Source organism: Vulpes vulpes, chromosome 5, assembly GCF_048418805.1.
Source record: "Vulpes vulpes isolate BD-2025 chromosome 5, VulVul3, whole genome shotgun sequence".
NCBI classification, from domain to species: Eukaryota; Metazoa; Chordata; class Mammalia; order Carnivora; family Canidae; genus Vulpes; species Vulpes vulpes.
This window is the reverse complement of record NC_132784.1, coordinates 129,783,786-129,806,759: the sequence shown is the minus strand read 5'-3', so window position 1 is coordinate 129,806,759 and position 22,974 is coordinate 129,783,786. Positions and strand designations below refer to the sequence as shown.

Sequence of the window (22,974 nt, the reverse complement as noted above, 5' to 3'; positions counted from 1 at the left end):
GAGAAAATTTGAGAGAGATCAATGGGATCTGAAAGAGAGGGAGAGAAAGATTTATTATAAAGAACTGGTTTGTGTGATTATGGAGCTGGCAAGTCCTCAGATCTGCGGGGTGAGTCAGCATGCTGGAGACCTAGGAGAGCCAGGGATTTCACAGGCTCAACACCAAGAAAGAGCCAATGTTTCAGTTCAGATTCAAATATAGGGGAAAAAAGCTGCCCAGTTTGAAAGCAGTTAGGCAGAAAGAACTTTACTGTTCTAGAGGGTCAGTCTTTGTTCTGTCCAGGCCTTCAACTGATTGGATGAGCCCCACCTATATTGGGAAGGACAATCTGCTTTAATCAGTTTACCAATTTAAATGTTAATGTCATCCAAAACGACTCTTATAGAAACACTCAGAATAATGATTGATCAAATATCTGGGCATTCCATGATCCGGTCAGGTTGACATAAAATTAATCATCACAAGCCTTAAGAGTTTTGTTCTTTTCCTATGGTCATATCATCTTTAATTAAGACCATCAACAATGATTTATTTATTGTTTTCCATTTTCTTGTCTTTTACCTTGACTAAAACTTATAAATCAGTTTTGAAAAATAAAGTGATAATAGACACCTCTGAGTTTCCTGTTGCTTCTCTTTATTGTTGAGTGTCATGTTGGCTTTTGATTTCAAATGTTCATTCTCAGCTTTTCAAGAGAGAAGCCTTTTTATTTACTGAAAGTTGTTGTTTAGAATCAGAAATGAGGGCTGAACTTTATAATTACTATTTCAGTATTTGTAAGTGTGGTCCTACAGTTTTTATTCTTTGGCCTATCAAATGATGAAATTGGATTTGTTAATATCCAGTCTTTGTATTTCTGCAATATTTTATCTAAAAAGTTTTCTATTAATATATGGTGGGGTTTCAGGATACCTGGGTGGCTCAGCGTTGAGTGTCTGCCTTCGGTTCAGGGCATGATCTCAGGGTCGAGTCCTGCATCGGACTCCCTCTGGGGAACCTGCTTCTCCCTGTCTGTGTCTCTGCTTCTCTCATGAATAAATAAAATATTTTAAAAATATATATGTATATATATGTTGGGGTTTAATTTGTGATAGTTCAAATTTTTATATTTAAATTCTAACATGAGATGATGGAACTGTCTTTTCTCCCACTGTGGTGTTTGGAAGTTTTGGTATGAGGATTATGCCACTTTTTTTTTTTTTTAAAGATTTTATTTATTTACTAGAGAGAGCATGCACATGCATTCGAGCGGGGTGGAGGGGTAGAGTGAGAGGGGGAGAGAGAGAATCTTCAAGCTGCCTGTTTACTGTACTATACAACCCGATGCAGGGCTTGGGGCTTGATCTTGTGAACCTGAGATCATGACCTGAGCTGAAATCAAGGGTCAGATGCTTAACCGACTGAACCACCCAGGTGCCCCTGCCATCTTTTTGAAATGAATTGTGAAATTTTTATTATTTCCCTATGTTGGGACAGTTTAAATAACTTAGGGATTTTCTGTTTGAGGGTTCTTAATAGAACATGTAAAAACAGTCTAGGCCAGATGCTGTTCTGCAGAAGATGGGTAGGACTGGGATGACTTATTTTCTCGGTTTATTATGTGGTTATCATATTCTATTTGTCTTTTAAAAGTCCCAGCCCTTGGACTTATTAATGATTCAGTTTCCTGGTTTACTAATGCATTATTTTACCTTGTTGAGCATTCTCTGGTTCCCTGCAGTGTCCCCCTTTCCTGCTAGCAGCTTTCTCTTGGTCCTACAGTACTTAACGGCTGGGGCTCTCAGACCATCAATAATGCCCTGCCACATGTTAGCAGCTCTTGGTCTCTGCTGGTAGGAGAAAGATGGAGACAGTGGCCAGGACTGAAATTGCAGGCATGGAGAAATACTGGGCAGAGGTTGCCGACAGTCGCCTCCTTCTGGAGAAAACCGTCCCTAAGGGGTGGGTGAAGCATCTGTTTGGTTGAGCAGGACAGGCTCTGGGAGGTTGGTGGGTGAGCTAAACCATCTTCCTACTTCTGTTCAGATTGTATTCTCATGAAGCAAATCAAGGCGGGTCGTAAACTCACATTCATATTCAGCATACGTATCATTTTCTCCTCGATTCTGGTTAACACTTTCTCTTAATTGTTATTGCTATTTTAGGTTTTTATCTTTATCCATTTCTTCCTGGAAATCTTTGAGAAGCTGTCAGAGACTTTGGTGGGGGCGGCCAGCAAGGTGCTTCTTTGCATCTACAATATGGAGTGTGCAATTGAAAGACGTTTGAGAAGTATTTAATGTCCTCTAAAACATAATACAATCTCAGGAACTGGAGCATTTTCCTTGTCCATACAACAATAGACATATAAATTGTAGATGTAAGTTCTTCATGAAAATGGATTTGGTAAGGTCTCTATCTGCTATTGTGGTTCAGTGGTAGAGCTTAATTTCTGTAAATTTATCTTTAATTTCTGTTGCTGTTTCAGAATAGCTACTCCTTTCCCTGTGTTTAGTGCCTCCACCTCTCAGCCTCCCCTTACCCCCCACCCCCCGGCTATAAAATAACACATAGCTGAGGTGATCTCTGCAGTTCCTTTTGGCTGATAGCTTATGATTTGGATTTTCCTGTGTGGAAATCTAAATGAGAATGTCTTAGAAAAGCTTCTTACTAACCTCGGTCTGCTCATACCACATACTTGTGTTTTCACTGGTCTTTATTAGGTACCCACAGTTTTGTTAGGTGAGTTCAGAACAATGAAAAGGCATAAACCCTGCTTCTCAGGATCTTGTGATCACCAAGGGATATTGGGAAGAAAGGAAAAAAGGGTTATGTTGGCTTTAGTGGCGGAAATTGTCCACCTGAATGGCATACCTTGAAGATTGGGGGGTTATTCTATATGGCTAGAAGGAAATGAAAAGCTTATTTGCTTTTTTCGTTTTTTTCCCCCTCCTCTATATATTCTTATCGCTTTCCCAATATAAAATAAATGATGGGAGTTGATCCTGTTTATGGCATGTGGCTCAGGGCATGGGAACCTTCACCTTATTTTTCTCCTCCTTGAATTGAACATGAAATTCTGATGCTACAGGGCAGAGGAGAGACCAGGGTTTATGAAGACTGCATAGCTTGTGAATCTTAAGTAGAGCTCTTCAATTATTAGAGGCTCAACTTTTTCTCACTTTTCTACTCAAAGTGTTACGGTAAGGAAAGCAGCTTTAAGAGATAAGAATCTTAGGTTAGTAGAGTTTTGAAGAGGATGTTGAACAATAGCTTTAAAAGCAGCATTTATTTCTTTAATAAATGTAATACATGTTTATCTTAGTATAGAAAATACTGGTAATAGCTCACGATAGTGATTACTATTTTCTGTAATGGCCCCAGCAACCCTGTGATATGGGTCCTGCTGTCATTCCCCCATTTGAAAAACTGAAGCGTTTGGTGCTTATTCTTCTGATTTTTTTCTTCCTACATAAACTTGTTCAATAAAATTTGGATCATGCAAAAGCAGGTTTTATGACCTACTTTTTCAACTAATAAGACATTTTAAGAACACTTCCTTTGTTATTAAAAAGTTTTTGAAAACATTTTAGTTTTTGTTTTTGTTCTTGTTTTGTTTTTTGAAAACAGATTTTAATGTCTGCATAACATTTAATCTTATGAAATTCATTTAACTCAGAGTTTCTTAACCTTGGAACTGTTGGCAATTTTGGCGGGATAATTTTTTGTTCTGAGAGATTTGTCCTGTGCATTGTAGCATTTTTAGCATCATCTCTGGCCTCTAACAGATGCCAGCAGCACTTTCTCCTCCCACTCAGTTGTGATGACAATAATGTCTCCAGACATTGCCAAATAAATGTCTGGTGGGGATAAAATTACCCTTGGTTTGAGAACCGCTTATTTAACCATATATACTTAATGGTTTTAATATGGATATGAGGTACCTGGGTGGCTCAATTGGTTAAGCGTCCAAGTTTTGATTTTTGGCTCAGGTCATGATCTCAGGGTCATGAGATCAAGCCCTGTGTCAGGCTCTGCACTGCTGCACTGGGTGTGGAGCATGTCTGTGATTCTCTCTCCCTCTCCCTGCCACACTTTTCTCTCTTCCTATTTACCTTTCAAAAAAAAATATGGATATGAATAGACTCATTGTGAATTATCTATATGAAAAAATAGATCCATGTCATCTAGATTACATTTATCAGCTCTAATTTCAGCTACTTTCTTTGGTTAATATGTCTTCTGTAATAGCAATATTGCTTGAAAGTCAAAATTTAGCAACATTATTTGCATTCATATAAGAATGTAATTGCTTATCTGTCACCAGTCTGATGGAAAGGCATCCTGGGAGCTCTGACCACAGTTGTTTTATTGTGGATGAATTCCATTATCTCCATGTCACTTTCTTAAAAAGTTTGGTCATTGAGGCAGCTATAATACCTTGTGTTATTAATGGAAACTGGAAGTTACTCTTTCAGCTTGTTTATGTAGTTTTCTTGATATGTTTTGACATTTTGGAAAGATATGTAAAGCCGTCTTTCCTACCAGCCGTCTTTATGTGTAAAGAAAATTATTTTCTGTAATAGAACTCTAATCTACAATAATTAATGGTTGCACTTGCCCTTTTAGAGAGGTAGCATTCATTTGTGGGGATGGGTTGGTAGGCAAAACAGGGCTAATTGGAATCATTAGTCCTTGATTAATTATGAATCTTATGTTGAGGACCTTTATGCAGTCTCAAAGAGTAGATCTCTTTTATTCTTTCTCAAAAAGTTCAAGATTGACATGCTATGTTTGGAAATATCCTGTAATGTGCATGTATATGCATGTATGTTTATTGATAACATTGTAATTTCTAATAGCTGTATTTACACAATAAAATGTATGGTTCTTGACTTTGTTGATAATACCCTATTGTAGTGAATAGGTCTCTTTCTTAAAAATTTGTTGTTTTTGAGACTGTTTTGATTGACTTACAGAATAGTGTGAATTATGCTTTTTAAAAAATTATTTGTACTTGGCTCAGCTGTTTTATTTTTCTGTTCTCCCTCTGTCTTCTTTATTAAATAGTGATCCTAAAGATTTCAGTATTACATGAGACTTCTTTCAAAGTGAATTATTTGGAGGCACCTGTTGGTACAGTCAGTCTTGATTGTGGCTTGGGTCATGATCTCAGGGTTTTGAGATCAAGCTCCATATTGGGCTCTGTGCTGGTTGTGGAGCCTGCTTGGGATTCCCTATCTCTCTCTCTCTTTGCATTTTTGTTTTAAACAGTGATTTTTTTTTTTTTTTTTTTTTTGATGGTAGTGTTCTTGTATCCGGCTTTAAAGCATTTTGGGTATTTATTAAAAAGATTTGACCCTCACCAGATGCAATGGTGACATGTGGCCAGGTAAACCATTCATCTTATAATTTCTGAATGTTCAGGTGAGGTCTTTCTCATTGTTGAAACTGGATGGGATAAAGGCCATCTCTGTAGAGTGAGGTTGTGATTCGTCAAGGAGTGCTCACCTGGGGGTATTTTTCACTAGCTTAATTTGCGTCTTAGAAAATGTCTCACCTCTCCCTTTCAGTATTTCTGGTATTTTATTTTGGAAGTAAAAAGAAACAGAACAAAAAAAATGCATTTTAATAAAGTAGTTTCTAGAAATAACATTTTAAGTTCTGTATTAAGAGTAACAATATAAAAAATGTAACAGTCTTTCTGTTAACTCCCTGAATACTTGTGACACATATTTTTAAAAGTAAAATTCAAGTCCTGTTTTGGACTGTAACAGCAGTATATAAAATGTACTGATGTGTGAAAGATATGAAGAAATTTAAAAGAGGATGAAAAATTGGTTATAAATGCCAATAAAGTTTTTCTTATACATGAATTTTAAATTATCAGGTGAAAAGTGCAATATTTTTATGGGTATATACATCTAAGTTAGGTGACAGGACTTCTGCCGTGAAAATTTATCCTGTGGTGTTAGTAACAAATTACTAAATAGTTTTTCAGGCAGAAGTCTTTAATTGCCATAATTTGTTACCCACAAAAGTAATTTTTTTTTTTTTTTGCTTTTAAGTTGGAACTCTGTGGGAATGACTGATATGAAATTTATTTTCAGATAGTGTCCTAGAATCCTACATAGGATGGTTTAAAGGACTTGTCTTTAATTAAAAGTGCTCTACGCTTAGTGAAAATCCATGTTAGTTGAAGGATTGATTCTTTTTAAAGGAAAGCTGCAAATTTTTCTTGTATGGGTAAATGTCACTCTGTTCATATCTTCGCTTAGCTGCAAGTCAAGACTTGTACTATTCTGCTAGGTTGTCATAGAAACGCAGTTAACTGTCATCTCGACTCAGACTGTTGATGGTTTTATTTGTAGGTTTGCAAGATTATTAAAATTTAACAAAAATTATTGATTTGCCTTTTATTAACACTGAGTTGTTTTCCATGGAAATTAAAACTGCACAAAACCCTTTTTTTCTGCTTAAATTTCTTTAAAGGTGAAACTATATTAAATCTGCTTGATTTTTTTTAAGTTTTTATTTAAAATGTGATAGTCTACCACAGTAGAATAACCTCCATGAATTGTATTTTTGAATCATTTTCCATTTTCTTTGTTTACAGCAAGCAGAAAAAAAAACAAACCTTAAAAATTTCACCTTTAGACTGCTTTCTAACTTAACATAAAAGATACCTGTCAGAAAAGCATGAAATGCTACATCAAGTGCCTAATATTGGAGTTTTCATTTTATTTATGATTTTTGAAGCCTAGCACGAATGCTTCAGTGAGCTGTGTTGTGAAAGTATTTATTTTTGTATATTTATGTGAGAGAAATTATTTAGTTTTCACTTATAAATAAGACCGGCAAACCTTATTTACAGTAACTTTATCTAATGGTCCGTGGATGAGTGCTTTTATGCAAAACAGTCAAGAGGCTAGAATTAACTTTTCACATTGGATGCACATTTGATGTCCAAACTTGAGCAACATGTGGCATCTTATTATAAAGACTAGCATTCAGGATTCAATTTGTATTTAACACATTTACTTCAGAAGGCACGTGTCATCTTTGCCACATTTAATGTTAACTTTGTAAGGATTTCGATTTCTTGCTTGTAGGTACATAAGTAGAAGTGTTTATTTGTTGCTTTTTGCAATTTTCCTTTATATAGGTTTTTTACACTTGGTTAATTAGCTATTTTAAGAACAAGTCATTTTTGACATATGATGGCTCCTTGGATTGACTATTGTCATTTATTTTTTTAAAGAAGTATAGGTATTTTATTTTTTAGGCTTTATAGATAACCATGCTTATTATACTTTTGCCACTATTCTTAAAGTTATTTTTGGAAGGTTAGTAATGGGTATATATCATCTTTGATTTTTAATACTCTTACTAAATAACTAATAGCTTGTATATACTGGGGAAAGAAAATTTGACACCTCATCAGAGACATGGAATATTGGTTTTTAAAAAAGATTTTATTGAGCAAGAGATTGAGAAAGCAAGAAAGTGAGGAAGCATGAGCAGGGGGTGAGGGGGAAGGAGAAGCAGACCCTCAGCTGAGCAGGGAATCTGAAGCCATGCTTAATCCCAGGGTCCTGGGATCATAACCTGAGCTGAAGGCAGATGGTTAACCAACTGAGCCACCCAGGAGCCCCTACCAATTTTTAAAAATCAGATTTATTGCTCTTAAAATTGTATTACTTTTATAGCTAGCCTGCACAATGGCCCCCAGTCATCCTCTCCTGTTATTCCTGATCTTGTGACCTCCCCTGAATGGTGGCTGACCTGTATGATCAATAGGATACTGCAGACGTGTGATCTCTTAGGCCAGGTCATATATAACTTTGCTTTCTCTTGGATCACTCACTGTGGGGGAAGTCACTTTCCATGTCCTGAGGACCCCCTGGTAACCCTAAGGGGGGGGGAAGAGGTCTGTGAAGTGAGGAACTGAAGCCTCCTGCCAACAACCAACACCAACTTGCCCATTATTTGAATGAGCCGTTGTGGAAGCATACCCTAACCCCAGTCAAGCCTTCAGCTGGTTGCAGCCTCAGTGGACATCTTGCTTGCAACCCTGTGAGAGACCTAAGTCTGAACCACCTAGCTATGCCAGTCCTGTATTACTTAGCCACAAAACTATTAAATTCATCTTTAAATACTTAAAATAATACACCTTTATTGTTTTAAGTTAGTAAACTTTGGCATAATATGGTATGCAGCAATAGATAACTAATGCACCTGCTAAATACATTTTTAAACATTTCCTATTGATCGCATCATTCATAGTTACTTGTAGGCATAGAAATTGTGGAGGTTTCTGTTTGTGATTTTTAACATCATTTTCCTAGGCGTTTGGGTAGTGTGTTATACTGTAGAGCATTCATAAACAATTTGAATTTTGGCTTTGTGTATGTTCTTTATGAAATTAAAATTTCCACTAATTTCTGTGTACCGAACATCTATAAAATGTTTTTTTTTTTATAAAATGTTATATTACATATAACTCCAGTATTTATTTTTTTAAGTCAAGAGAATGAGGTGTCTGATGTTAAGTCTGTTTCATGATGTTTGATGAATATCATCCTTTCTATGTGATGATGTGGTTCTGTGCCCCAGAGGTAAAGATTTCTTGTGGCATTTGAGTTTGCGTTTCTGCCTGGTGTGCCCTGCCAGTCATCATCTTCACTAGGCCTACTCTATGGGTCTTTTTTTTTTTGTTACTTATTTTTTTATTTTTATTTTTTTTACTCTGACATGCCTCAGTGTGATTTTCTTCATATTTATCCTGCTTGGGATTAGAGCTTCTTGAATTCGTGGGTTGAGGTATGTCAGTTTTAGGGAATTCTCAATTCTTACCCTCTTTAACTGTTGCTCTTGCCTTTCCTCTCAGTTTTCCTTATTTTTCTGGGACCATAATTCTTAGCCCATTTCCGTGTTCCACATATTTCCGATTCTTTTCTGCATTTTTTGTTCATTTTTCTACTCTGGCTTTCTTTGGGATATTTTTTGACCTGTTTTACACTTCACTAATCCTGTCTTCTGCCAAGCCATCTGTTGCGTTCTTAGTTTCAGTGACATTTCTCACTCTTAAAATTTCCATTTTTTTCTTTTTTGTGGATTACAGTTCCTTGTTGAAAATTTCTATCTTTTCATCTATTTTCTCCGTTTCCTCCATTGTTTCGTTGAACATATGAATCATAGTATGTCAAGGAGTTTTTGCTAACTCCAGGTCACCCATGGGTCTGTTTTTAGGGTCTTTTTTTTCTCCTTGATTTTTAGTTTGTTGGTCCTGTCCTATGGCATGCCAGGTGATTTTTAAAAATTGATTTTATTATTTTTTATTCTCAGTATTGTAAGTGGAAAAGGGTAGAGGCCCCAGTAGTTTTCATACTCCAAATAATTTTCTTTTTCCCAGGAGTCACCCTTTTACTGGACAGGTAGGTTGGGGGTTATATACATACTACCTTAATCCAGTCTGGGTTTGAACTGAATCAAAGACAGATTGAAGTTTTAGGAAGCACTTTTTTTTTTGTATCCCCTGGGGACCAGGAGTTCTAGTTAGCCTAGTTAGCCTAGTTAGCCTAGCCTAGAAGCCTAGTTAGCCTTCTAGTATTCATCAGGACCTCATTTGTTGGTAATTCCTGAACTCTGTTTTTTGTCTCTTCGAGCACATCAAGGCAGCTGGTTTGCATTATTCAGGCTTTCTGTTTAGTGTTTTTAGCCTCATGCCCCATATTCCTTTGGGAAAAGTGGCTGTGTAACAAGCTCCCTTCTCTGCCTTTCTCCTTCACTAGAATCTTAGCTCCTCAAGCCTCCACTTTTGTTACTCAAGCCCAACAAGTACCGGAAGGTTTGCTGCTTTTCCTTCCCTTAGCAGTGTCCTCTTCTGAGGCAGAGCTTGGGTTCTCAGCCTCTTGTCCTGCACCCCGAATTGGTCTTTACTTCCAAGGAGAATGACTGGTGCATGGCAACTCCCCTCCCCCATGCTTGCTCCAGTTTTTCCACCATCTTGGAATCTTGGCCCTTCTAGCTCAGGTAGCTTCAGCAGCCCTTTTCACTGACGCCTCAGCTGTTGCCATGTATTTCATTAAGGCATTCTAGTTGCTGGGTGGGAGCATTGGCGTGCCTCCCTCTATTCAAATGTTAACTGGGAAGTGAAGATGCTACAATTATTTTGAAGGAAATGTCCGTGAGTAGCTTATTTTTATGAACTTCTGTTTTGGTGAGCTTTATCCTGTCAACAGTTGTTGGTACATGCACATTTTAGAGTTTCTCATTATGAATTGATACAGCAAAATAACATCTTTTTCTGAATCATTGTAATAATTTTTATTATTATCCTTGATTTAATTCAGAGCCATCATAGTCAATATAGGTTCCTAACTTTACTCCATAACTGTGCCGATTAAAGATATCCTAAGATACACTGTATCAATAGTGAAGTTAAACATATAGTTAGTAATAATGCATACAAAATGGTTAAGACATTTTAATGCATTTAGGAACATTTTTTTAACATTAAGTTTATTCAGCTGAAGGTAAACAATATGTTTTCTCACAAACAGGAATGATCATGGAGTAGCAGTTTTTAAAAATACCAAAATATTTTTATCTGAGGGTATAAATATATTTTGTTGGATATAAAATTTCTAGTGTCCTTTCTTTGATTTTTTGTAATTATATTATTCTAACTAAAATGAAATATTCTCAAATATGACAAAAATATTTAATCTTGAAACACAAAGTCTTTGGAGGTTTATTGTATTACTGTCTCAGCTGCTGTGAGCATTTTAGATCCACAAGGTCAAATTGACAAGTATTTTTGCCCACACATCTTTTATTGGCATATGTGGCCACATAGTTTTGTATTTACCCTTATATGACAAAGTTGAATACTGTCGGCACTAGGTATGTATATTCCTGTTTTCAACTTTTCAATGTTTTCTGCTGGTGAAGTTGTAGCAGTTGATACACCCAGTTGGAAAAAGGAAACATGAAGATCTTACCCTTGAGCTGTAGTTGTAGTTATTGACAATCAGTGAGGAAGCCATCTCTGGGTCCCCCTTAAGAAATGTGTTTTGAGTCTGACTATTTCAAATGAATCTGTGACGGCTGTCATTTTCTCTGCTTTTTGTGCAGGAAGAAGAAAGTGAAGAGGAACCCAAACTGAAGTATGAAAGGCTTTCCAATGGGGTAACTGAAATCCTTCAGAAGGATGCAGCTAGCTGCATGACAGTCCATGACAAGGTAAGGTAGCCCTTCTAGAGGATTCTTCTGTTAAGTTGTTTCTCTTGCAAGTTTGTTTATACTTTGGAGTCTTGATGCTCTTGGTGGTGGCTTTTTCCAGTAATTGTGTCTTCCTCCCTCTCTTCCTTTCTTCGTCCTCTCCAACAAAAAAATGAAAACAACAACCAAAGACATTGTAGTATGTATTTGTGTACACACACACACACACACACACACACACACACAAGCACGCACCACATTGCAAGAGTGTATCAAGTAGAATTTAGATATGAAAGATTTATAGCAAGTAGTTCTTGGCAACTCTAACTTTAAATTCCTCAAACCCTAAGTATTAGAGTTGAGAAGTGTTAAGATTAGAAATGGTGTAGTGCTCAGTACTTTCATAAGAGCAGAAGAGATTACATTGAAGGTGTTAGGAATCAGTAGAAAGACCCCAAATGATTACTCATATGTCGGATGAATGAATTAAAATATTCCACATTTGAATCTTTGTTGTAACAAATCAGGTTCGAGCCCAGTTTCCGTACTGTGTAGCACCCTTAGCCTGTTCTTGGACCAAAACAAAATGTGTTGTGAGAAGAGTACTGGAGGCCACACAGTGCGAACCATTGCCCTCTTCCTGATGGGCCCCAAGAGTGAGGCAGACTCCTCAAGTGTGATCCATCTCCTGGCTTTGTCCTGTGTTATCAGCAGTGCCTGTGCCTACCCTTCTTTTTTTACTCCATCCCACTAAACAGATTCCTGGACTCAACACATTGACAGAATATTCTCTCTTTAGCAGAAATACCCTCGTTTGGGGCACCTCTCATTTGGCCTTCCCACTGTGGCCACGTCCCAGATTCTTCTTCACTTTGTTTCATCCCCTGAAGACTGGCCTTGTAGTTCTTGTGAACTTCTCCTTCCATCTCGCTTCATCTCTCCCTCCCAGTAAGGCCACGTGGATGGCACTTGTGCCTGGAACTTGAGGATCTTTCCATGTCCTCACTCTTGACCCCTTTTATCCCTCAAGCTTTGGTATTAATTTTCTGACTACCCTGTTCTGTGACTTTTAGGAGCTCTGATCTTGAATCCATTCCTTGCTTAATACCCTGCCTCTATCACATGGTTAGCTGTCCTCTCGCTTTACCGGTGTCTCCAGTTCTTTTACAGCCCTGTCCTTTGTCACTCCCCTCAAGCCACTGCAAACCCTGTTATGGATTTGTTCTTCGTTGGCCCTGTTAGTCCTCAGCCTGTCTTCTCAGCCTCTCTGTCCCTTGTCTCTGATGATGCCATTTCTACATAAGTAAGAAAATCCAGTCTCTCAGGCCTGACGAGCCTCAGCCCCTGACCACTTTCCCAGCCCATGGAATTCATGCCCATCCTTCCCCCTCGGAGGCTTCCTGCCCACTCTTGTTCTGCACTGAACTTCATATATCCCCTTCCCTCTTAGTGGTGCTCACCCTAGCCCCATGTCACCGCTAACCTCTACCTTGTTTGCTTTTGTGTATATGGCTTTGACTTGGCCTAACAGTTTTGACGTTCACCTGCCACGTAGTCTGGATCAGTCCTTTGCTCCTTTTTGCTGCCCAACAGTATTCCATTGTATGGGGCAGACAGACCACGTTTTGTCTGTCCATTCACCGGCTGACAGATCTTTTGCTATCAAAATCTTTTAAAAGTGTGGATCTCCCCTTTCTTCTATACAAAAGCTTTGGGAGAAGCTTTCTTAAGCCATTCTTTTATTATTCTCTTGATCACTTCTGTGATTCCCTTCTGGTTCTTTCACTTTCTCCTTACCTCCACCTTTCCCTCACATGTTGGTTTTCCCAGGATTTGGTCCACTGCCCACATTTCTTTGTAGTTTGTACTTTTCTTGATTTTAAATTTCCAGACTTCTCTGACCACCCACCCACTGACGCCTCCCCAGAGTAGTGTGCTGCTTTATCCAGGTGCCTCTTAAAGACTTCTTCCTTTTGTTCTTTTCGCACACCCATAACAAACTCATGTTCTTTTCTCTCTGTAATCTCACATCTATTTTGTGTTCTTTTCCCTATTTGGCGGCATCACAGTCTCTTTCGTCATCTAAGCCAAAGCTGACTCCTCCCTTGCTTCTATGCAGTCCCCCTCCCCCCAAGTCCTGGTGATCCCCCTGCCCCTCCTCCCCCCGCCTGGAATCAGACCTCTCACTTTCCTATCTAAACCCCTCTGCTGTCTGGTTGCCATGATGATCTGTTGAAAATAGAGGTTTAAAGCTCTCATGTGATTTTCACCACCTGCTACATAAAGTCTCAGCTCTTAATGCAGTAAGGCCCTCTGAGATCTTGCCTTCTTCTGTAACTGGCTTTATGTCTTACCACTCTCTGCTATGTGGGTGGTGGTTTGGTTGCAATGCTTGGCTGTTTTTACGCCATCCCTTCTGCCTGGATTCTCCTCCATCCCACCTGATTGAGCCCACTCCCATCCTGAGCCCTTGTCTTTCAGTTTAGGCATCTGCCATTTCTCCCAGAACACACACACACACACACACACACACACACACACACACAGACACACACACCACTAGCCAGTCTACTTTCTTGCAGATTTGCTTTGACTCTGGTCCATCCACAACACTCCTTTCCACTAAAGTAATCTTCCGGAAATTCGAATCTGATCATGTAATCCTCCCTAGAATTCTGTATTGGTTTCCTGATGTCTTCATGATTTCGACACCCTTTCCTTTCCTCTCCTTCTTTCATCTCCATAAATATTCAGGTGCTTCCTATGAACCAACCTTTCCAGACTTATCACCAGTCTCTTCCCCTGGGCACAAAGTGGATACTCCTGCCATATATAACCACTCGTAGTTTCTTGACTTTGTTCTACTTTTTATGTGACTCCATGCCCCTGAGCAAGTTGTATCCATTCTGCCTAAAATGTTATTTCCACCAGCCTGTTCCATCTGCCTCAGGTTCTGCTGTGTAACTCCTCCTTCAGTTAAGTGCATCTGATACCTGCCATGTTCCATAGGGTTTTGGAGATGCTGCCATTTTAGGCGTACCCTTTAATTTAAATTCAGTTCATCAATCTTTTTAATCTATCTCCTTCATGACCCTTTTAGGTTACACCTGCTTATTACCTGAGCATATATGGTTGAATCTGAATGGATGAAATGGAGAACACAGTTTGTCTGCCCAGAGATCAAACTTTGTTAACACCGTAATTAAACCAGCTTGGTCAAGGAGTCTTCTGACAGTGGGAACCATAATCAGTGCTGACTTTTAGAACACATACTCTTAATCTGATGCCCATGTTTCTATTTATGAGGCTTCTGATCCAATTGAGAGAATCTTGGCTCTTAATTCAGGCCCTAGCCCTGCCACCCGATTGACTGTTTACAGGAAGTCACACCAGCTCCCAGGATTTAGGTTCTCATGTGTAGTTAAAGCCCTCCCTGCTCTAATGTTTTGAATACTTTAACTGCTGTGGGGAACTTAGATGATACTGTACAGCTGATCACATATGAAATGGGCTCCTTTATGGTGTCCAAAGGACTGCTTGTCATTTCTTCTGCTTGTTTACTTTGCACAAAGTCCACTCATTCAGAGTAGAAGCAGTTATGCTAGTGGATGGGATGGGTCAGAATGGACGTCCATCTGGTAGTTTACAAAAGGAGTCAAGATTCTGTATTTAAACGGGAAGGGGGCTAATTAAATTATGCTTATTCTTTACCCATCCTGGATTTTAAGTGTTCTCAGGTTAAAAAAAAATTAATAGTTACTAATAGTTACAAGAGCTCAATGAGGCTTTTAATGCTTAAAAAGAGTCACATTGAAAGGATTTGAATTTACTTTTGTGATTTGTGGCCAGTTTTGCATTTTTGTTATATTTTTGAATAATCAAAATATATAAGTGAAATAGTAAGTGAAAGTATGACTCATCAGTAATATCAGGACCTGAATACATTTTCTAAGACCTATACAGTTATCTTATCAAACTTGGGTTTTTTTCTTTAAAAACAGTAAAGTTGTTTATTTTGGATCCAAATGCTGAAATGTTTTAGTAAACAAAAGGTAGCTTGTCGTAGAAACCACTGCATTTTAATTTTTTATTTTTTTATTTTTTTATTTTTTTTTATTTTTTTTTTTAGCTAAAGCGATAGGGAGGGGAAGAGCAGAGGGAAAGAGGATCTTAAGCAGGCTCCATGCCCCAGGCATGGATCCCACTACTCTGAGATGGTGACCTGAGCCAAAATCAAGAGTTGGATGCTTAACCAACTGAGCCACCCAGGCACCCCCAAACAACTGCATTTTTGTTCAGAAGTAACAGTAATTATGGTTTCAGATTGAAACTATAAAATCGAAATAATTACTTTGTTTTCTATCTTAAATATTAAATGAATCAAGCCAGTAATTTCAAAAAAGGAAAAAGGAAAGGAATTAATAATATTTGGGTACTCTGCATAGAACTTTTAAAACTTTTGATAGAATCATTTTAAGTATCATTCGAAGTTCAAGAATGGCCTTCACAGAGGTATTAGAGAATCACCCAGTACTGAAGCATTTTTAGGATCCAAGCCCCTTTTCTTTTTATGAGAAGAATCAATACTGTTGAATACTTGGGGTGCAGTGAGCTTTTAAGGTTCATTTTTTTTTATCATAGCCTTGGAGAGAGGCAGATGTTTGTTTTTAGTTTTATGCATGGTTTTTTAAAATTATTATTCAAATATTGTCAGAGTCACCGTGGAGAAAAAATTACAACCATCTGAGCCATCTGAGTCCTCTGTTTCTGATTAGAATGTTCCTTCACTTTGAAGGCAATGTCCCGGTTTGGTTTAAATATTCAGACTAATTTCCCCCTAGAATTACCTCTTGCCCCTTCCTTTGCTGGGCCCAGGCATCCTGTTTCCAGCAGGCTTGCTGTCTGCCCTGGATGAGTAATCGGCATGGCACCCGGTGCATTCAGGCAGGCCTGTGTGGTGGAATCGTCATACCTAGTTATGTCTGCACACCTGATGTTTTATTAACCAGTATTGATTTTTTTCCCCTGGGGACTTTTTTCTTCCTGAAAAAAGGCAACCTTGCAGGAGTGAAAGGCATTGCAGGGGATGAATTTCTAATGAACCCCTTCTTTCCCTTCTAGTGACTTCTCTTTAATGTAGCTTCATATTTTAAGTGCCTGAACTGAAATTTCATTTTAAGCAATTCCATTTTGATAAAATCCTTTTAAATCTGGACTTCCTGTAAGGTTATTTTTATAAAGATTGTGCTGCTTGACTGAAACGCTTAGTAGCGCCTGTAAATTTGAGCATTTCATTATAGGTTGCAATGAAGCATGCTCACTTGCAATGAAATACATAGAATTTGGAACTATTTGAGTAATGCTGAAAGAAGTAAAGAAGAAAAAAAATCTCATGTCATATTTCAGGTAGTCCTAAAGTTTCTTCGTGCTTTTTTAGGGTTAGTTCAAAGAATTAAAGGAACAGTGGAAGTTACAAACTGTTTCAACTATTTCGTATCATAAAATGAATATGTAGCTCATTGGTTATTTTGTGGCAGGAAAGGATTTTTTTTCTTGCATTAGAACTTAAACATTTACACTCTGTATTCTACATTAACTTTTATAGAGGTATTTAAATGCTAAATGATAATGTAAATACTTCCAAGCTTTTTTATCTCTCAGCATAACTTAGATTTTCCTTTCTAAAAAACAGTCATACTTTGTCATGTGTATATATTTGTTAAACTTAAATGCTAGCACAGATTTACATATTTGCTATAAATTAAGGGGGGTTTGATCATTCCCTTCTGACTCTGAGCTCAACTGTAGGCTGATTGTGCTTTCCCGGCTGCAGTGGAATTTGTGGCCTCACTCCATCAGGCATTGTGTACAGACCGCATACACACCATTAGTTGTCAGTGGATGAGGGTCCTCATGAGTCATTCTGACAGCCAGCTTGCACTCTCACAATAAAATAGGCCCTGTTCTGTTATTTCCCTGCAGCTGGAAACAAGCCTTCTCCAAGGAGTGAATATCTTCCAAGGCATTGCAGATCACTTACACATTCAGAGTCTTGACTTTGAAAATGGTTTGATTTACTAAATGTGTACTAATGGCACATTAACAGACTGACCTCTCTGTCCTTCTTGCAGTTTTTGGCACTGGGCACACATTATGGCAAGGTGTATTTACTTGATGTCCAGGGGAACATCACTCAGAAGTTTGATGTAGTAAGTATACAGTATGAAATAATGTATGAACTAGACTTTGTGCTGAAAATTTGTGCTTTACAGTATTGGTTTTAGCAGTTTGTGGTAATAATCTAAAGAAAGTGCCTTTGTCAATTAAATCAGAGTACTTAGAATGTAACTCTGAATTTTATAGTATACGCTAAAAATTTATAAAGGTGAACGAAAAGTGAAAGAGGTCTATACATTTAATATTTTAACTGCATATCTTTCTATGTAAACCCCATTTAAAAATTTATTTTTATAAATCCATTGAATTGTAATTCTTTAATTATAGTCATTTTGCCTTAAATGGAATATTAAAATGCTTCTATATGTGTTCTTTTAAATTAGAACAGTGTGGAATATCTAGGCGAATAGTTATTAAAAGAAGAAATACTGCTTTTATTAGTGAATACTGGCCCTAATTTATATACAGGGGAAGTTGTGAAATCCTTAAAGTGTGAAGCCCCCTCATTTGGTCAATTGTCAGTACATGTCCCACCATCTTCTGTAGATGCCAAAGGTAATTGAAGATTGATTGATCACCTTGCTGGTTCAGTTTATCTCTTCTAAATATAGAAGGCTAATATTTTATGTGAATGTTTTGGCGCTTGGGTACTTAGGGGATTATATCGATTAAAGAGCTAGGCTTTTTAATTTTTTAATTGTGATTTGGAATCATCGAGGATGAAGGAAAGGTGGAATTTGAAGCTTGACTCTGGTGTTTAAGATGTACCTTGAAAGTTTCAAGAGCGTCTGTGGTTGTGTGCATGTGAACATTCGGGGTGAACAGGGTGCTCATTTGAGGGGCAGGCAATACTTTTTCAAAGACAGCATGAGCAATTGTTGAAAGACTGATCTATTATAAGGCATTGGTGCAGTTTATAAAGGAGACCACGGTTTCTGAAGTTGGCACATTGTATATGAAAGGAATAGGTTGCTTCGTTTTCCTTAAAAGAAATTGAACCACTGAATGTTGACAGAATCTTGGGAATAGTCCAGGAAGGGGCTCAGGCGCGCTAATCATACTACTACCTTAGGCAAATTGTGGGTTCTTGTTTTGCTTCAGCATCTTTCAGACAAGAGGAATAAATGTTGGACCCTCCCTGTCCTCCTGGACACGCATCTTAGTGACTTAAACGTTTGTTCTTTCAGTCGCCATCCATTCAAACGTGTAGCTGATGCTGGGAAGAACTCTTTTTTGGGGTGTTATCTGTATCTCCTCACCATAAAAGCAAAAAGGAACAACCAAAAAAATCTCACCCAACTGGTCTCTTGAACTTTCTGCTCTAGGTAGAGGATTATGTGGTGCTCTGCTTCTAAAGACATCCTTTAAATATTGTATAGAAATTACAGTGCTTGATTGTTCAGGTTCATGGGTATACCTGCTGGGTCCATTGCCAAAAGGGAAGCCAAGAAAAATGCTAGAGGAGTTTATTCCTATGTTTGTTCACTCATTCATTCAGTCTTTGTGTCTACTCAGTGTGAGCCTTCCCTTATCCTTTTTGATGTCAATTTTATGTCAAGTATATTCTGTATCCTCTTTTAGGTAATTTATGGTATCATCTCTAAATTTGCCCACACTGTTTTTCCCCCCCTTTTTTTTTTCCATTCTATCTGTATGGCATCTTGAAAGTGAAGTTCTTTAGAACCTTGCCTGTCCACCTGCCTTTTTTTTTTTTTTTTTTCTCTTCCTGGCAGGAGAGGAAGTTGGTTTGATGGTATTATGTTTACCTTATCAAAGAATTTGATAGTCTTCTACAGAAGTTTTCCATGAGACCCTAGCTTCTTCATGACCATTATTACCATAGTAGGCTTATGGCTTTCAGGTGACAAGTTTCATATTGCCCTCTGTTGAAAAGAACCATAGTCTACAGCTTCTCATCTCTGAGTTTTTTTACTATATTATTTTCCTGTATCTGATGATCTGATTGCTTTGTGGGGCTCAGTATCACTCCTTTTAAAAAAGGATTCTTTCGATTCTAAAAATACTAGTATGACTTGAATTTGCTGCTTTTCTTTGAATATAATGGTTGCCATTTTAATCCAAAACTTTATTTTTCATTAGAAATGCAGTGAGAGTGAACACATATTTTTAAAAATTAATGAATAAACACTTTCGACTTTAGTTTTCACTTCTAAGTGGGAATGATTGAAACAAATTAAAATTAGATAAGATAATAATACCTTATGTTTGCATAATGTTTATTCCCACAGGCAATATCTCTTCACCCCAGTCACTGCATTTATAGTTTTGATCGTGGTAGTTTTGTTTGGCACAAGGGTGGGGGCGCGCAGGAATCTCTAACAAAGTTTCCCAAGGGATTCTGCTATTTGAGCTGAGATGGAATCATTATTGCACTAGAGGCGGTCTGACTTTACTTTAAATACATATGAGGTAAAAGAAATAAACAAATCATTCTGCATGTTGAAGAAAGATATTTGTTTTCTCATTAATATTTCAGGAGAAATACTATGTGTCCTGCAGTTCCACATGTAGGTATACATTCAAGACAAATGAGTGCAATGCGTATGTACGCGCGCGCACACACACACACACACACTCACACACAAAACATACATATAAAAGAGTGTTATATTGGTTAATTCATAATAGCTCCAAACTAGAAACCACTCGGATATTAATCATTCATAGAATGGATAAGTTAATTGTGGTATATTCTGAGCAATTAAAAAGAACAGATTGTACGAGTAACAACATAGATGAATTTCACAGACTTAATGGTCAACCAAAGAAGCCAGACACAAATGTGTACATGCTGTATGCTTCCTTTTATATGATGGTCAAGAAAAGGTGACACTAAACTGTGGCAGTAGAAGTCAGATATTATTATTTGACCTGGGAGAGAGCACAGGAGAATCTTCTGGAGTGGTGGTAATAATTTCTATTGTGATAGCTTCCCCTATATATACATATGTAAAACTCACTGAACTGTAAATTAGAGATTTGTGCTCTTTAGTCCGTATTTTGCCTCAATAATATATACACAGAAGTACCTGTACACTTGTATGTATCTGACCTTGAGCAAAATTCAGAATTCAAATTATCCTTTGTCTGTTGAAGCAACTCTTCTCCTCACTTCTAAATATGAGCAAATTTGTTAAGTTGGTCTCTACAGGAATCTTTATATGAATGGATCACGTCACTGAGATTATTCCTACACCTGTATATTCTTCTACAATTACATTAAAAATATAGATAGAGAGGATTCTGTGTTACCCAGCTATCTCTGAGTGTTATTTTGTTGCTTGAGAGTGAAAACCACTGAAATGTTGCCTTATTTTTGCATGTCGATAGTCATATTTCAGAATACTTAAAAGAAATATCCAGATATGTTAATGTTTTAACGACAGAGGTGGTTTTTTTTTTAGAGGTCATTGCTAGATATCAGTTTATATTAATGCAGACTTAATTGATAAAGTTCACTTCTCCTTAACTCACAGAATCAAATGAAAGGCCTAGCTTTTCAAATTAAGTGCTCATGTTGCTAAGAGAATTGCCTTTAATATAGATCAGGCCATATTCCCCCGAATAATGGCTGTCTTAATGCTTACACGGTGTATAACATAGGACTTCAAAATTCTTAGGGGATTGCGAATATCTTTTAAATGTCCACATAGTATTTGTGCCCGTATAATGCCATTAAATCATAGTAGTTACTTTCTCTTAAATACCTTCCGCTTTCCTAAGCATATTAACTTAAGGCTTACTGATTAGGAGTACTTACTTGGAAGCAATGAACAAGTTATTTTGGAGCGTTACTCCATATGTTTTAAATCTTTGTTCTTTTAAGTGCACTAGAGGGAGAGCAGAGAACTCCACTGACCAAACATAAATTTTTGCTGTTTACCTTCATGTGTTTTTCTTCTTTTGCTTGAAATGGAAAATGATACGGCTTTGCTGTCTTGGTGCCGTGGCAGGAGATATCAGATAAATACCTATAAAATGGATGGTTACAAAAGGAAAGGGATAAGAAAACAAAATAAAACAGAACAGGGGCTTATTGGGCATTTTGTATTAAGATAAACACCAATTTTTTTTAACTAAATCTCTTAAGAGGTAGGTTCAGGATTCTCCTTGAACTCCAGATAGCAGAGTCTATTGATGTTTCTATTCCTGTTGTTTTGTTTTATTTTTTTTTAAATTTAGGATTAAACTAACACACTGTATTTCTTACTGCTAATCTTTCATACTTCCTCATGTTCATATGCTAATAAAATCTCTGATATCTAGCAGAATTTAAAGTAGATTTGCAGGACAGTAACTTAACATCCCTTTCCTAGAGGGTCCTGGTCTCTGTTTATGCCCTGCTCTCGCCCCCATCAGTCTAGTTCCTGTCTCCAAAAACACTGGGTGACTTCCCAGGTGGAGTTATTACTCTGTCTAGCTCAGCACTCAGGACCCTGGTTGGTCAAGTGGCCAAACCTACCTTTGTGATCTTCCTTTTAGTTTCTTTGTCCTCCAATCATTCTGATACGCTCACCATTTTCTGAGTATTGCCTCAGATGTGCATGTTTGCTTCCATGCTTTTCATCACATCTTTCTGGAATGCCTTTCATCTTTCTTTCTGTTAGTTCCATTCTTTCTTCTGAGATTTGAACCTAAACTTTACTTTTGGAAATTAACCCTTTTATTCAGTAATATTTATTAAGTGTTTAACATGTGTGTAGATTTTTCCTAGTCACTCTGGATAATTCAGAAAGTCATCAAAGTTTAGAAGCTCAGGAGACTTAGATCATTCTAGATATAAAAGATGCCAGGTACGGAAGCCTGAAGGAAATAGGACTGGAGCTGCTTCGGGTCTGTATTCCGTGCTCTCTACATGCCTGCTTGCCCTGTGTATTCGAGACCTCCTTCACATACCTAGACATTCTGATCAGGTTATTTCCCCTACCTGAGTGTGAAGAGGTATTCGTGTGATTGGTTCCTGGCCTGTGAATGACCATGGTGTCATTTCTATCTCTGGCCTTTGGAACTTGGCCATCTTTCAGGTTGTGCTCCTGCCCTTCTGCTTTCTTTGGCTTAGAGGAGTTCATTTCTGATATAGATCAGCTCCTCTTTCCTGTGTTACTGAGACGTAAATGTTGTTTGTAGGATCATCCATCTTTTTTTCATGTTTCAGGGAAAAGGGCTTATCTGCCCTTTTATCTCTTGGCTAAGGTAATCCTGAAAAACTTAGTGTTCTCTTAAGCTTCTTAGACTGCATTTATAATATTCACAAATACATTTTATCCTCAGCATGATTTGATCTCTTCCTCCTGTGTTATTGCCACATCTTGATCATGTGGTACTTTTGTTGAGATTATTTAGCATCTGTCATTCTTCCCATAGAATGTGAGCTTCCTGAGGGCAGTTTCTGTGAGGAATTTATCTCTGCATCCTTGGTGCTCAGCATAAAAACTGACAAATAGTGAGGAATTGATACAAGTTGGCTGAGCTCTAATAATTTCAAATCTGTAAACTTCCTTATACCTGGACTGCTTTATACCTTCCTTTGCCATATCTGGATTGTTGTGTCTACATTATGGGAAATCATA

General features: G+C 37.6%; 1 protein-coding gene across 2 annotated transcripts in view; it reads left to right on the top strand.

Annotated features, from left to right (window-relative positions):
* Positions 1 to 22,974, top strand: part of VPS41 (VPS41 subunit of HOPS complex) — a 164,852-nt gene that overhangs the window by 23,042 nt on the left and 118,836 nt on the right. For both annotated transcript variants that reach the window (XM_026006642.2, XM_072760038.1), the window contains exons 3-4: positions 11,120 to 11,227; positions 17,338 to 17,415. In XM_026006642.2, coding sequence (XP_025862427.1) covers positions 11,120 to 11,227; positions 17,338 to 17,415 — 186 coding nt within the window. The remainder of the gene's footprint in view (positions 1 to 11,119; positions 11,228 to 17,337; positions 17,416 to 22,974) is intronic.